General features: G+C 46.1%; 1 protein-coding gene across 5 annotated transcripts in view; it reads left to right on the top strand.

Annotated features, from left to right (window-relative positions):
- Nucleotides 1–14,378, top strand: part of SPTAN1 (spectrin alpha, non-erythrocytic 1) — a 152,510-nt gene that overhangs the window by 60,698 nt on the left and 77,434 nt on the right. For all 5 annotated transcript variants that reach the window (XM_040324734.1, XM_040324735.1, XM_040324738.1 and 2 more), the window contains 3 exons: nucleotides 10,729–10,869; nucleotides 14,092–14,238; nucleotides 14,333–14,378. The exon at nucleotides 14,333–14,378 is cut by the window's right edge and continues 88 nt beyond it. In XM_040324734.1, coding sequence (XP_040180668.1) covers nucleotides 10,729–10,869; nucleotides 14,092–14,238; nucleotides 14,333–14,378 — 334 coding nt within the window. The remainder of the gene's footprint in view (nucleotides 1–10,728; nucleotides 10,870–14,091; nucleotides 14,239–14,332) is intronic.

The raw sequence follows: 14,378 nt of genomic DNA, 5'->3' as shown, positions 1-14,378 counted from the left end.
CTGGTCATTGTTATATATGAGTATGAGGTCACAGCACTTCCCTCCACATATCGAATTCCCTGGTCATTGTTATATATGAGTATGAGGTCACAGCACTTCCCTCCACATATCGAATTCCCTGGTCATTGTTATATATGAGTATGAGGTCACAGCACTTCCCTCCACATATCGAATTCCCTGGTCATTGTTATATATGAGTATGAGGTCACAGCACTTCCCTCCACATATCGAATTCCCTGGTCATTGTTATATATGAGTATGAGGTCACAGCACTTCCCTCCACATCACTCTTCTCCCATGAGATAACAGAACGCTAGTCCTGCTGTATGCAGTGGGAAGAGTTATCTGTAACACATGCAGAAGGTAATGCTGGTAAAGTGCTGGAGGTTCCTTTTGGAAAGCTAATAATATGGTTTCCAGTACAGTACATTGTATTGTGTATTGTTAAATGGCTACTACGCTCGCTTACAATATAATTGTAAAAGGAATTGGGGAAAAATAAAGCTTTGGTAAAGCTGAACTTGGCAACAGCCAAACGCTTGACATGCACTATAATTTATACCATGGTGGGATGTCGTCGTGCACTTGCTGGCTTAGGTGAGTCGTAGTGGTAGGATAGGGCACGTACACGATATGCCAAAAGTATTGGGACACCTGCCTTTACACGCACAGCCCAATAGAACACTTTGGAATGAATTGGAGCCAGGCCTTCTCGTCCATCATCAGTGCATGCCCTCACAAATGTGCTCCTGCGAGAACGGTCAAACATTCCCATAGACACACTCCTAAACCTTGTGGACAGCCTTCCCGGAAGAGTTGAAGCTGTTATAGCTGCAAAGGGTGGGCCAACTAAATATTGAACCTTACAGACTAAGACTGGAATGCCATTTAAAGTTTGTGTGCGTGTAAAGGCGGTGTCCCAATACTTTTGGTAGTGTTTATGAACCATCTAAGGATTTTTTAATTTAAATGTAATTCTGTCCATACCATGTTTTTGATCCCTACATCTCTCCCAGACAGCATAGGCAGGAAGATGATCGCACCTTATGTGTTGAACGGGTCATACAATGTCCACGGGTCATACAAAAACTGGTTCCTCTGTCCACACAAACTGGGTGAATGGAGGAATCCTTCCTTTGGCAGGACATTATTTTCCAACAGTTGGACCTGCTGCTGTCAGGATACAGTGATCACTGGCTGCATTTACTGATCAAGAATGTTTTTTTCTAGCCTGTCTGTTCAATAAAAGTCAATCCTGTGTTCGACTTCTATCGAGCATGGACAGCCACACACTGATAGGAGTTTGGCTAGTACCTGCTGAACCGGACGAATTTCAGTCATTGTATGGCCAGCTTTTATGCTGCATACACACGATCAGAAATTCCGACCAGAAATGTCCGATGGGAACTTTTGGTCGGAAATTCCGATCGTGTGTAGGCTCCATCTGACTTTTTCTGTCGTAATTTCCAACAGCAAAAATTTGAGAGCTGGTTCTCAATTTTCCCGACAAGAAAAGTTCTTGTTGGCAATTCCGATTGTATGCAATTCCGACACGCATGCTCGGAATCAATTTTAAAGCATGCTCGGAATCATGGAACTTAATTTTTGTCGGCTCGTTGTAGTGTTGTACGTCACCGCGGTTTCGATGGTCGGAATTTTATGTGACCATGTGTATGCAACACAAGTTTAAACCAACATTCTGTGGAAAAAAATCCACGTTTTTTTTTGTTGGAATTTCCAATCGTGTGTACGCGGCATTAGAGTTTTTACGGAAGAGTGATGTCAGATCTGGGCCTGCTGGCTGGACAATAAAGGAGCAGAAACGCACTGATCATCAGCTCTGCTCATTTTGCTCTCTCCTCCTGTCAGCATGTTTTCTGTCAGCACATGTGCATGCAGCAAGCCCTGATTGGGAACAAACTGGGTACCTTTAGCAAAATCTATCTAAGGCCCCTTTTACACGGGGCGGATCAGTAATGATCCGCCCCTTGCACCTCCGCTTTCTCAGCGGGGATCGCTCCATTGATCCCCGCTGAGCCGTCAGATGACAGGACGGTCCCTGCACACTGTGCAGGGACCGCCCTGTCTTTTCTCCGCTCTCCCCTATGGGGGGATCGGATGAACACGGACCGTCTGTCCCTATTCACCCGATCCGATCGGCCAGACGGATGGAAAAGTAGTTTTCTCTTATCGTCCATGGACGGACACAGCTCCTTAAATCTTGACAAGTGGGTTATGTTCCCTGTTTACAGGAGAGGACTAGGCAGAAACATGTTAAATAGTTAAATACATGTTACATTAACAGAGTTGAACAGCCCCGCCCAGGGGGCGGTCCCTCCAGACATAACCCTCCTCACTGCAGCTTGCAGCCCCAGTTTCGTTCTGCCTAGCAAAGGAGAAGGACGTATGGCTCCCTTTGGGCCCAGCGCCCTGAGGAGAAATTTTATTTTATTTTACTTTACTTTTTCTTGAAGAATCTTCTTTCAACTGTTGGCTGAGAGACAGGCTGGATATTATAGATCCTTGTAGTCTACTCAGTCCGACCAGCAAGCGTGGGCACACCTTTGCAAAGAGGCTTGGTCTGCCACGCCATACCTCATGACTCCTGAGGTGGCCGGTGAGCTTTGCTCCGAGGTCCACATATGACTGAGCTGTGGTGTTGTCTCAATCACAGTGGACCGGGCCGACAGCTACCTCCATTGCGGTTGTAGGTCTGTCAGGAATGCGTCAGCGAGTCCTCGCTCGGACGGGTAAGTACAGTCCCTCCTGCTTCGGTGGGTTGGTACAGCTGGGGTTCGGGGGTCCCTTCCCCTTACTTCCCTGCTCCTTTCCCTTGCTGCATTGCTAACATTGCCGCTGTCAGGGGGGAGGGGGCCTTCCTGGGGGGACTGTTATCTGGCCTGTGTTTTTTCTTTTTTGTATTGGGCTTTCCTGTGAGGTAAAAAGCCCTGTGATGAGCACAGATGTTTATGATTATACTTCAGCAGACGCTGACTGATTGGTGACACCTGTAATGGTTTTGCCTTTTATGCTGTATCTGTGTCTTATCCTTAAATAAAACAGCCCTAAGAGGCTTTTCCTGTTTAAACACAGGTCCCTGCAAAAGTTACCTCACGGTTCTTTTCCTCACAGGCAGCGCTGTGCAGTCTCCTCCTGAGGGAGTCCCCTGGTTACCCCTGGTCAGCGCAGCAAGTGGGTGAGAGGCCCTGAATAGGGCTCTAGGAGCTTTTGTCTATTTGTATGGACAGGTGTGCATATTATAATACACACTATATGTAAATATTGGAGTCAGTATCTGGGTCCTTCCCCACATGCTGGTGGTGGCAGCAGGTGTTAGCACCTGTGATTCCCACAGAGTTTTTATTGTTAGTCCTGGACACAGTTTGTGCCATGGTGGGGGTGGACTGCGGGCGGGCGGTAAAAGAGTGCCCCCTTCCCCCGTTATCCCCTGGGGAATGCTCTGTTATGGAGCCATGGACTAGGTACCTAGTTAAAAAAAAAAAAAAAAAGGCAGAATAAGGCATTTATGGGTGCGCTTTTTACTGCTGCAAGGGACTCTCCTAAGCTGCATAGTGCAGCTGGGTTTCCGCTGAGGGCTCGGTCTTTTTTGGATCACACAAATCAGACCGCTGTGTAGGTTTTTTCCTTCTGTGCCCTTCTTTTATAACTTCTGAGATGCGGAATGAGAAAAGCCACTGAGGGCTTTTGTAGTCCCTCACCGCCGGGCGGGAACCCCTACTTGTATGGATCTGACTGATAGAAGATCCGAAGTACTGACCCGTTCCATGTTTACCATGCTGGGGTCTGGCTTGCGGCCTATTGTGGCCACTACACTGGGGTCTCAGTGGTCGCTGGCGCTATTTTTTTGGGAGATTTTTCAATTACATTGAAAACTCCCATTGGCGCCCATTTTGTAGTAGCCACGCTATGGCGCAGCTTACATTGTGCTGGCCTTTTTCCTGTGGCCGCGTTCTGAACGCTCGGCGGCCATCTTGGAGTAGTCCTGACCCCTAGTGCTGTATACAACTCACAGAGTGAGCATTTTGCACCAGACAGTGGAGGAGCACCGACTCTCTCCTGAGGTTATTAGCCTAGCGGACCAGCTGGTCCAGGGCCTCATATAGGTCTGTGATGCTTCATTGAATGCTGCGCCCTTGTTATCCAGGGCGTCTGTTTCAGAATGGTTTTATGCACACGGTGGTGTAGTGCTTAACTCCATTACTTGGCAGCGAAGTGAGTCATTGGTTCAAATCTGCACACTGACGCCAATCTGCCTGGAGCTTGCATTGTCGCTCCCTGTGTCTGTGTGGGTTTCCTCCGGGTACTCCGGTTTCCTCCAAAGACATGTGTGCATACACCTACATAATATACATACACACTATGTGTGTGTATTATTTAGGGGCAACCCTCCCAGGCCGTCAAAGGCCCAGCTGGGGGACTAATCTGTCCCTGGGTGCATAAGCCGATCACGCCGGCACCCAAATCCTGCCAATGTATATAGCCTTCCCTCCCTGTCTCTAGGTGGGAGGGGCGGCTTGCAGGTTCACAATTCAGTGAAACCTCCCTGCTCTCCGACTAGTGGGTCTGCGAGGTGGTCTCTTCGGAGTACTAGATAGGGTTTCCTCCTATCCACAGAACAAAGTTCTGTCCTTGTGTCTTCCCCTCCCGGCACGTCGGTCTGCCTTGGGCAGTGTGGGATTTGCTAAGCTGCAAGGTAATTTTACCTTTCCTGCAGGACGAGAGTTTTGGGGTTTTCTATGGGCCTCAGGCCCTAAATACCTTTGTGAACGTCGGGTAGTTCCGCATGGAATCCATTTGTTCGGTGGTAGCTGCGCTTCATCCGGGGGATGTCCTGACGTCCTCGGACATCAGGGACGCATACATGCATGTCCCGTTTTGCACATGTCACAGTGTTTTTTTCTGTGCTTCGTGATGAGAGAAGGGTCTCTGTCAGCCTGTGGCCCTCCCTTTTGATCTGGCGTCAGCACCATGGGTTTTCAGCTAGGAGCTCGCACTTATTTGAATTTTGTTGGGACAGCGAGGCTTTGCCTCATTGGCTACTTTGACGACTTTCTTCTGAGAGCAGCTTCTGTCTCCGACCTAGTGGATAGGTTATTCCCATTCAGACCCTCCGAAGATTCGGGTGGATGTTAAACGTTTAGGCCAGAAAGTGTAGCTCAGTGGCAGCAAGCCTGCCCTACATGTGTGCGACCCAGGGTTCAAATTATGGGCATGCTAGGTTCCGACTCAGCGTTGGAGTATCTAGTGTTGATCCAGACTCCTCAGTGGCAAAGGTCCTTCTTCCCCTGGAGAAATTGCAGACTCTTCAGTCTGCGGAGAAGGTATTGGCATCACGCAATCGGTCTTCTCTCCGGGCGCCTGCTGGTTCAGGGTCTGTGGGTAGCCTCCTTCAAGGTGGTACTGTATGCCCAGTTCCACACCCTGGTTTTCCAGTGGAACTACTGTCCAGGTGGTAAAAATCTCTTGTCTCTGAAATCATTAGATTCCTGTGCGCCACCTAGTCAGAGTCTCTCTGAGTTGGTGACAGAGATTCCCGACTCTTCGGTCCGGGAAGTTGTTCCTTCCTTCCAGTGGTCGGTGTTTACGACGAATGCCAGCTCACGGGTTGTGAACCTGGAGGTTCACAAAACTGGGGGGTCCAGTCGGCCCTGAGTCGCTGGACTTGCGTGGACCTATGACCACACCTCCTTGAATGTGTCTGGTCTCGGTAGCTACCCAGGGTCGGGCCTGGCTAGTGCCTGGTGGAAGACCGCCTGGGAATACCAGGTGCTGTCTACTGTTCATTGTCCTACTATTTTAGGCGATCAGGCTATGCTTCTCCTTGTGGTCGACCAATCTGGTTTCAGCCGGACAACGCCACGGCCGTGGCTTCAGTCTACCATCAGGTATGCCGGCAGGCAGACTACTGGAGTCGCCAGATGCTGGACCAGGGCGACTGGTCTTTGTGCTTGGGGTGTTTCGGCTCCCTTGCAGGAGGTGAGCCTCACATGGCATGGATCTCCTGGCAGCTTGTCTCCGCCGCAAGGGTGTCAGTTAGTGGCCAGGTCTAGTGATCTTGTACAGACGCGTCAGTCGCGCTGGTGGCCCTGTGTTGTCTGTATCGGTGATTTTTTGCCATTCCTCCATGGTAGTTGCTTCCTCGGCCGCTCCACAGAGTGGATGCTGAGGAGATCCCGATGATTCTAATCGCTCCAGATTACTCTCGGCGTCCTTGGTACGCTGATATCGGGCGCCTGGTAGCGGAGGCACCCTGGCGATTGCCAGGGCAGGAGGTTCCTGTCTCAAGGTCCCATACTTCCTCCTGTTGTACAGTCACTGACTTGCTTAACATGGTTATTGGAAGCCAGACTTTAGGTGACCAGGGTCTGTCTGACTCGGTCATCTCAACAGGGCACCGTAGTCTTCTTCCGGAGGATCTACCGTCGCACCTCTCTTGGTGCGAAGGGATGGAGTGACGTCCACGGGCGTACTTTCAATGTCCAGGGTCCTGCTGTTTTTAAAGCTTGGATTGGATCTAAAAATTGCTTAAAGCACCGTTTGGGGGCAGATTTCAGCCTTGGCTGTGTTCTTTTAGTGGCCTTTTTGCGGCCCGTTCCCTGGTGGGTCCCCTTTTTTTGTGTGCAAGGGGTTTGTCATATACTTTCCCCTCTTGGCCCATCTCTTCCCCCATGAGTTTTGACTCTGGTGCTCTCGGTTCTTCAGGAACCTTCCTTTTGGAAACATCAGAGAGATTTTCTCTTGACACTATCTCAGAAGGTGGCCCCTTTAGTGGCCTTTACCTCTGTTAGAGGGGTTTCTGAGTTGGCGGTCTTGTCTTGCAAGCCGCCATGCTTGATCCCCCATAAGGATTAGGTGATGGTGCGCCCGCGACCTTCCCTTCTTCCGAAGGAGGTTTCGGCCTTTCATACTTTAGGCGTGGTACGCGCTTTGCGGGTATACCAGCCTACTACGGCTCCATTTCGGAGCTTCTGACTCTCTTTTGTGTCGGTGTCTGGTCCACAAAAGGGCCTGGCGGTCTCGTCGACCACCATTTCTCGGTGGATCGGGCAGGCCGTCATACAGGCCTATGCTCCTAAGGGCGGGCCCCCCTTTCCGGTCACGGCACTTTCGACCAGGGCAATTGGTGCTTCCTGGGTTTTTTTTTTTTTTTTTTTTTTTTTTTTTTTTTCCGACATCATGCGTCGGTCTCACAGGTGTGCGAGGCGGCGATTTGCTCGTCCGTTCACGCTTTTTCCAGAATTTACATGGTTGCTGTGAGTGCATCTTATGTTTTTTTCAGCCGCTAGTTTTTGCCGGCGGCTGTTTAAAGTTGCACCTCCTCCGTTGAGGAGCTCTGCTTGTTTTGGGGTGAAGTTAAAATTGTTTTTACTGATATATTTCCCACCCCTCGTTTTTTGACACTGCTTGGGGACGTCCCACTTGTCAAGATTTAAGGAGCTGTGTCCGTCCATGGACGATAAGAGAAAATAGGATTTTTTTGTACTCACCGTAAAATCCTTTTCTCTGAAGTCCATGGACGGACACAGCTCCCACCCCTCCTTTTTAGGTTTGTACTGCTTGTTACGAACTGAGGCTGCAAGCTGCAGTGAGGAGGGTTATGTCTGGAGGGACCGCCCCCTGGGCGGGGCTGTTCAACTCTGTTAATGTAACATGTATTTAACTATTTAACATGTTTCTGCCTAGTCCTCTCCTGTAAACAGGGAACATAACCCACTTGTCAAGATTTAAGGAGCTGTGTCCGTCCATGGACTTCAGAGAAAAGGATTTTACGGTGAGTACAAAAAATCCTATTTTTTCCTCTGTCACACTTTGGTGGAGCGGGTCCGATGTCAGCGGGCATGTTACCGCTGAGATCCGCGGCTCCATAGAGGAGCACGGAGTGCCCGTTCAGGTCCACCTAAAAAACTGACAGGCGGACCTGAACAGGCCGCCCGTGTGAAAGAGCCCTAAAGGAAACTGTCTTTCTACAGTTTAAGAGAAATGTATCATTCTTAAGAACCAACAAATTGCATTTTAACTCCTTCCCGTTGACCGTACACAGATATTCGGCCTCACAGAAGTTGTTCTTTGTCCGTGAGGCCACATATGTGCGTACCTGTCTTTTGTCCTGGGAGTGTGCCGCACTGTATCCTATCGGGAGATAAAGATGTAAACAAACAAAAATGTGTAATAATAATAAAGAAAAAAATAGCTAGATCAAGGTTTGATCTAGGTCAGGGCAAGGGTTAGCGTTGGGGTCAAAAGTCGGGGTCGAAGGTGGGAATCAAAGGTCGTGAGGTCAGTATATTTTGGGTAGGATTTAATTTTTAAATTGGTATCGGTATGTTTTAGGTAGGGTACAAAAAGTGAAATGTGCAATAAATGTTAATTTTTATTATATTAATGTTGGCAAAAGTTTAATCTAACACTTGTCTTTGTTGTGCTGTGGTAAATGGAGGAAGAAAATGTAAGTCATGTTTCTACAGAGCAGCACTACCTACACTTGGTTAGATTATGACTTATGTTAATACACATGTCTGTGGTTCAGTCCTTCACGCCATACCGGACCGCCCAGAGGCCTATAGTGACCTGTGTTCAAGTTGGGGCTCACATCCACGTATGTCGAGGTGTTGGGGTGTGCAGTGATGACACTTTTCCATCTGGTGCATGTTCTTTCTAGCTATGTGTGTTTCTTCTCCCTTCTATATGACATGTATGCATTCCAGAACATTGCTTGAAGCACAGCTCTAGTTTTTTCAAGCAAAAGTGCCTGCCCCTCCAGTTTAGGAAAAACGATTTGCATGTGGGTGGGCTGGCACGGAGTAATACTCGCTTTACTCTACTGTCCCACAATCTTCTCCCATGCTGGTTGGGATGACTGGTCTACCCAAGCCGTTTTTCATGACTTTCCATTACCTGTCTTGTAATGTCATCAAGGCAGGACCAGCAGCCACATCATCTGGATGGGATGTGGCTGTTGGTAGGGGTGCCTGCCCAGATTCCTTGCTGGAGAGCAGAGGGTCTGACTGCTGGCTCTTGTGGGTCCAAGGAGGAGGGAAGATAATTGCTCTGCACTAGCCTTTCTCTTTGCAAAAAATTGAAAGAGATTCTTGATAAATAAGGGAGAAGCTTTTTTTGTGGCCAGTGTTGAGCTAAGGGCACCTCTGGACCCCTTTACATTACACAGCACCTTGCACCTCTTGTCCCCTTTACATCACACAGCACCTTTTTGTTTCCCCAAAAATAAGCCCGGCCTTATATTGATTTTGGCAACAAAAGACACAGTAGGGCTTATTTTCGGGGTAGGTCTTATCATGTAATTTGCTCCCTCTCCCTGCCTGACAGGGAATCCCCAGTGTGAACTGAGTTAAAATGCTTGTAAAGTCCTATAATTCACTCAATTACAGTAGTATATAATGTACAATGTGTGTGTTCTGTAGTACAATTGTGCCAAATACCTTCATTATAGCGCTTCTGTGACCCGCTCTCTTCCCCGCAATTATATTACAGAAACACACACATTGTACATTATATAATACTGTAATAGAGTGGATTATATGATTTTACAAGCATTTTAAACTAGGGATTATTTTCATGGTAGGGCTTATATTGCAGCCATCCTGGAAAATAATGCTAGGTCTTATTTTCGGGGAAACGCGGTAGATAAAGAACTTCTTCTCCTAAACCAACATGTGATCCCTTTATTTTTTATTTTTTGCCCACTACGCATGTTCAGGTACCCAATTTTGCCAGTTCTGGTTCAATACGTTTTTACTGAAAGTTTATAAAAATACAAAACCTAGTACAGTAACATAAAGAAATTGCACAGAATGCAACACGAGGGACCATACTACCTACCAATACCAGTATTAAACATTCCCATCAACACACAGGACACCACTGGTCCATGAGTCTAGAATCAAAGGAGTCGTATAAGAAAGAAAAGCATGCCAGCCCCGGAGAAAATCAGGGTTCAGTATCCGGCTAGGAGGGGGCACAGAGAGACCCGTACTATTGGGGTAAATCAAGTTACGACGCGCCATAACAAAGAGAGGTGTCGGGCAATTTGTCCAATCCTATTTTACAACCAGCCCAGCTGCAGCTTTTCAACCTCATTTTATTTGCATGTGTGCATTGGGAAGGATGTTTCCCCTGTCAATGGTAATAGAAGTTCTTAATGTGTATATGTTAATCCTGACAGATTCCACTTAAAATCAGCCATTGCTGACTAGTTGCTGAAGGTGTAAGCTCCAGAGCTGTCATTCTGTCCTTCACTGGCTGCATGCTTAATTTTTATTAATGCCTCACTAGTAGTGAAGTGTAAGGATAGCTTGCCCATCCCAGGACATGTACTTTTGCATTAATTTCACCAATATTTGTATCCCGATCGACTCATTTTAAGTATGAAAGAATTGCTATATCCAGGTATTGCCATTTTTTTACTTACTTTTATCCTATGTGTGTATCTGCGTGAATATTTTTTTTATCTTCAAGTTTTACCCTGTGCTTGTTTTGTAAAAGGGGCAAATATCTGTGTATTTTTCAGCATTGCCCATAGATACCAAATTCTTTCATTGCTACCAAAATAGTAAACCATTGAGAGCTAAAAAAAAATGGGTACTTTTATTTGGGTACTCACTTCAGCAATTTTCAGGAACATTTGGCAGTATGTTAGTATATGATGTATATTGTCTGCCATGAAACTGACTTTTTGCCCTCTGGTCTCAGATCCGTTTAGTGGAGTTGCATCGTCTATGGGAGCTCTTGCTGTTGAGGATGCAGGAGAAAGGAATCAAACTGCAGCAGGCTCAAAAACTGGTCCAGTACCTGCGGGAATGTGAGGATGTTCTGGATTGGATCAATGACAAGGTAGGCTGCTCACCTTCCTATGGGTGTTACTCTATGTACACATATACAATGAGATCTGTTATCCATTATGTATGTTTTATCACAGTAACGTGAACATTTTAAGTTTTTCAAGGTGTGCAAAGAGATCACACAAACACTTGTAGGTAAAACCAAACTGTATACAACACTTAATCAAAGTGATATGGTTTTTTCTTTTGTTTAAAATAATTAAGACTTTACAAACATGCTATACTTACAGTGCCTTGCGAAAGTATTCGGGCCCCCATTGAACTTTGCGACCTTTTGCCACATTTCAGGCTTCAAACATAAAGATATAAAACTATTTTTTTTTTTGAAGAATCAACAACAAGTGGGACACAATCATGAAGTGGAACGAAATTTATTGGATATTTCAAACATTAACAAATAAAAAACTGAAAAATTGGGCGTGCAAAATTATTCAGCCCCCTTAAGTTAATACTTTGTAGCGCCACCTTTTGCTGCGATTACAGCTGTAAATCGCTTGGGGTATGTCTCTATCAGTTTTGCACATCGAGAGACTGAAATTTTTGCCCATTCCTCCTTGCAAAACCGCTCGAGCTCAGTGAGGTTGGATGGAGAGCATTTGTGAACAGCAGTTTTCAGTTCTTTCCACAGATTCTCGATTGGATTCAGGTCTGGACTTTGACTTGGCCATTCTAACACCTGGATATGTTTATTTGTGAACCATTCCATTGTAGATTTTGCTTTATGTTTTGGATCATTGTCTTGTTGAAAGACAAATCTCCGTCCCAGTCTCAGGTCTTTTGCAGACTCCATCAGGTTTTCTTCCAGAATGTTCCTGTATTTGGCTCCATCCATCTTCCCATCAAGTTTAGCCATCTTCCCTGTCCCTGCTGAAGAAAAGCAGGCCCAAACCATGATGCTGCCACCACCATGTTTGACAGTGGGGATGGTGTGTTCAGGGTGATGAGCTGTGTTGCTTTTACGCCAAACATAACGTTTTGAATTGTTGCCAAAAAGTTTGATTTTGGTTTCATCTGACCAGAGCACCTTCTTCCACATGTTTGGTGTGTCTCCCAGGTGGCTTGTGGCAAACTTTAAACAACACTTTTTATGGAAATCTTTAAGAAATGGCTTTCTTCTTGCCACTCTTCCATAAAGGCCAGATTTGTGCAGTATACGACTGATTGTTGTCCTATGGACAGAGTCTCCCACCTCAGCTGTAGATCTCTGCAGTTCATCCAGAGTGATCATGGGCCTCTTGGCTGCATCTCTGATCAGTCTTCTCCTTGTATGAGCTGAAAGTTTAGAGGGACGGACAGGTCTTCGTAGATTTGCAGTGGTCTGATACTCCTTCCATTTCAATATTATCGCTTGCACAGTGCTCCTTGGGATGTTTTAAGCTTGGGAAATCTTTTTGTATCCAAATCCGGCTTTAAACTTCTCCAAAACAGTATCTCTGACCTGCCTGGTGTGTTCCTTGTTCTTCATGATGCTCTCTGCGCTTTAAACGGACCTCTGAGACCATCACAGTGCAGGTGCATTTATACGGAGACTTGATTTACACACAGGTGGATTCTATTTATCATCATTAGTCATTTAGGTCAACATTGGATCATTCAGAGATCCTCACTGAACTTCTGGAGAGAGTTTGCTGCACTAAAAGTAAAGGGGCTGAATAATTTTGCATGCCAAATTTTTCAGTTTTTTATTTGTTAAAAAAGTTTTTAAATATCCAATAAATTTCGTTCCACTTTATGATTGTGTCCCACTTGTTGTTGATTCTTCAAAAAAAAATACAGTTTTATATCTTTGTTTGAAGCCTGAAATGTGGCAAAAGGTCGCAAAGTTCAAGGGGGCCGAATTCTTTCGCAAGGCACTGTACCTGCTCTGTGCAGTGGTTTGGCACAGAGCAGCCGAGAGGCTTCTCTTCTTGGGTCCCTCTTTGATGCTTCTGGCCCCTCCCTCCTGTTAAGTGCCTCCACAGCAAGCAGCTTGCTATGGGGGCACCCGAACCGCTGTTCCCTGTGTCCATTCGGATATGGAGCCCTGACCCAGCCACCCCCCCTTTCTCTCCTCATTGGCTGACTGACTTTGAAAGCAGCGGGAGCCAATGGCGCTGTTCTGCTGTCTTAGTCAATGAGGGGGTCCCGGACAGTCGAAACACACTCCTGCAACATCTCTGGATATAGATGAACCTTCTGACTTTACAATCGCTTTACATAACAAATGTAATAATATTGGAAATGTAACAAAAATACTTTTGCTATTGATGCCTTTTCACCAAGGAGTCCTGTCCCCTTTTATTGTGGCTTGGAATGATAATTAAACCAGACACTTGCATTAAGCAGCTCTGGGACAAGACTATTCCAAGTTTTGGCTGTGGTATATACAGGACTAGTGAGTAATGAACACACATTGGTAACTGTTTGGAAAGTGTTGCCTTTTCACCAAGGAGTCCTGCCCAACCCCTATTGCAGCTTGGCACGATAATTAAAAAAAGATGCTTGCATTAAGCAGGTCTGGGATGAGATGAACTATTCCAAGTTTTGGCTGTGGTATATACGAGACTAGTGAGTAACGACCAGTGGTAACGGTTTGGAAAGTGATATTACCATTTAAGGAACATGGCATACGTTTCCCCAAAGGGTATTTTTTTTTTTTTTTTGGGGGGGGCTTGGACATATGGTCAGTTTGCAATGACATTCCTATTTTATTGTACTTGCATAGGGTGAGAAGAGCCTTGTAGTTATACTTATTCTCTTCCATTCCACTAGTCATTGCTGTGCTGTCTAGCTGCAAAGTGGGAGAAGAACCTTGTAGTTGTACCCATTTTTCCTGGTCCAGCAGTACCTGCTATGTGGTGATATGGCATGCTAAGCATGCAAACACCTGCAGATCTGCTGACTCCCTACCACCACATACTACTGCACACCCTCTGGTGCCCAACGATTGTTGCACATCTGTCCTCACTAGTATAGTTCATACTGTCTTTTGTACATTGGCTGTGATCCTAGCCTTATCTTTCCATTCATAAAGAAATTGTTTTCATGCAAATTTGAGACACTGAAAATGCCTGTTTTTTGCATCTTGATAATAAAATGCAGTCTCTATGTACCTTGTTTCCACATTGAAACATGTACAAGATAACCACTCTTAAACATAGTCCGGCAGCAGGTCTTCAGATTTGGAGACTGGATTGCATGGTTTTTTAATTCTATATAAAAATATTTTTTATAGGAAGCCATTGTGACATCAGAGGAGCTGGGACAAGATCTGGAGCATGTGGAGGTCCTGCAGAAGAAGTTTGAAGAGTTCCAGACTGACTTGGCAGCCCACGAGGAGAGAGTGAATGAAGTCAATCAATTAGCTGGAAAACTGGCTCAAGTAAGGAATTGTAGACAATCTAGCTCCCAAGTCTTGATTTCGGGAGTCGGCTGACTGACCAGTTCACCTTCATTAATGTACTTTCTGCTCACAGGAGGAACATCCTGAACTTGAAATAATAAAGACCAAACAAGATGAAG

This window comes from Rana temporaria, chromosome 9 (assembly GCF_905171775.1).
Source record: "Rana temporaria chromosome 9, aRanTem1.1, whole genome shotgun sequence".
In the NCBI taxonomy this organism is placed as follows: Eukaryota; Metazoa; Chordata; class Amphibia; order Anura; family Ranidae; genus Rana; species Rana temporaria.
The sequence above is the reverse complement of the archived record's forward strand: the minus strand, read 5'-3'. Positions and strand labels throughout refer to the sequence as shown.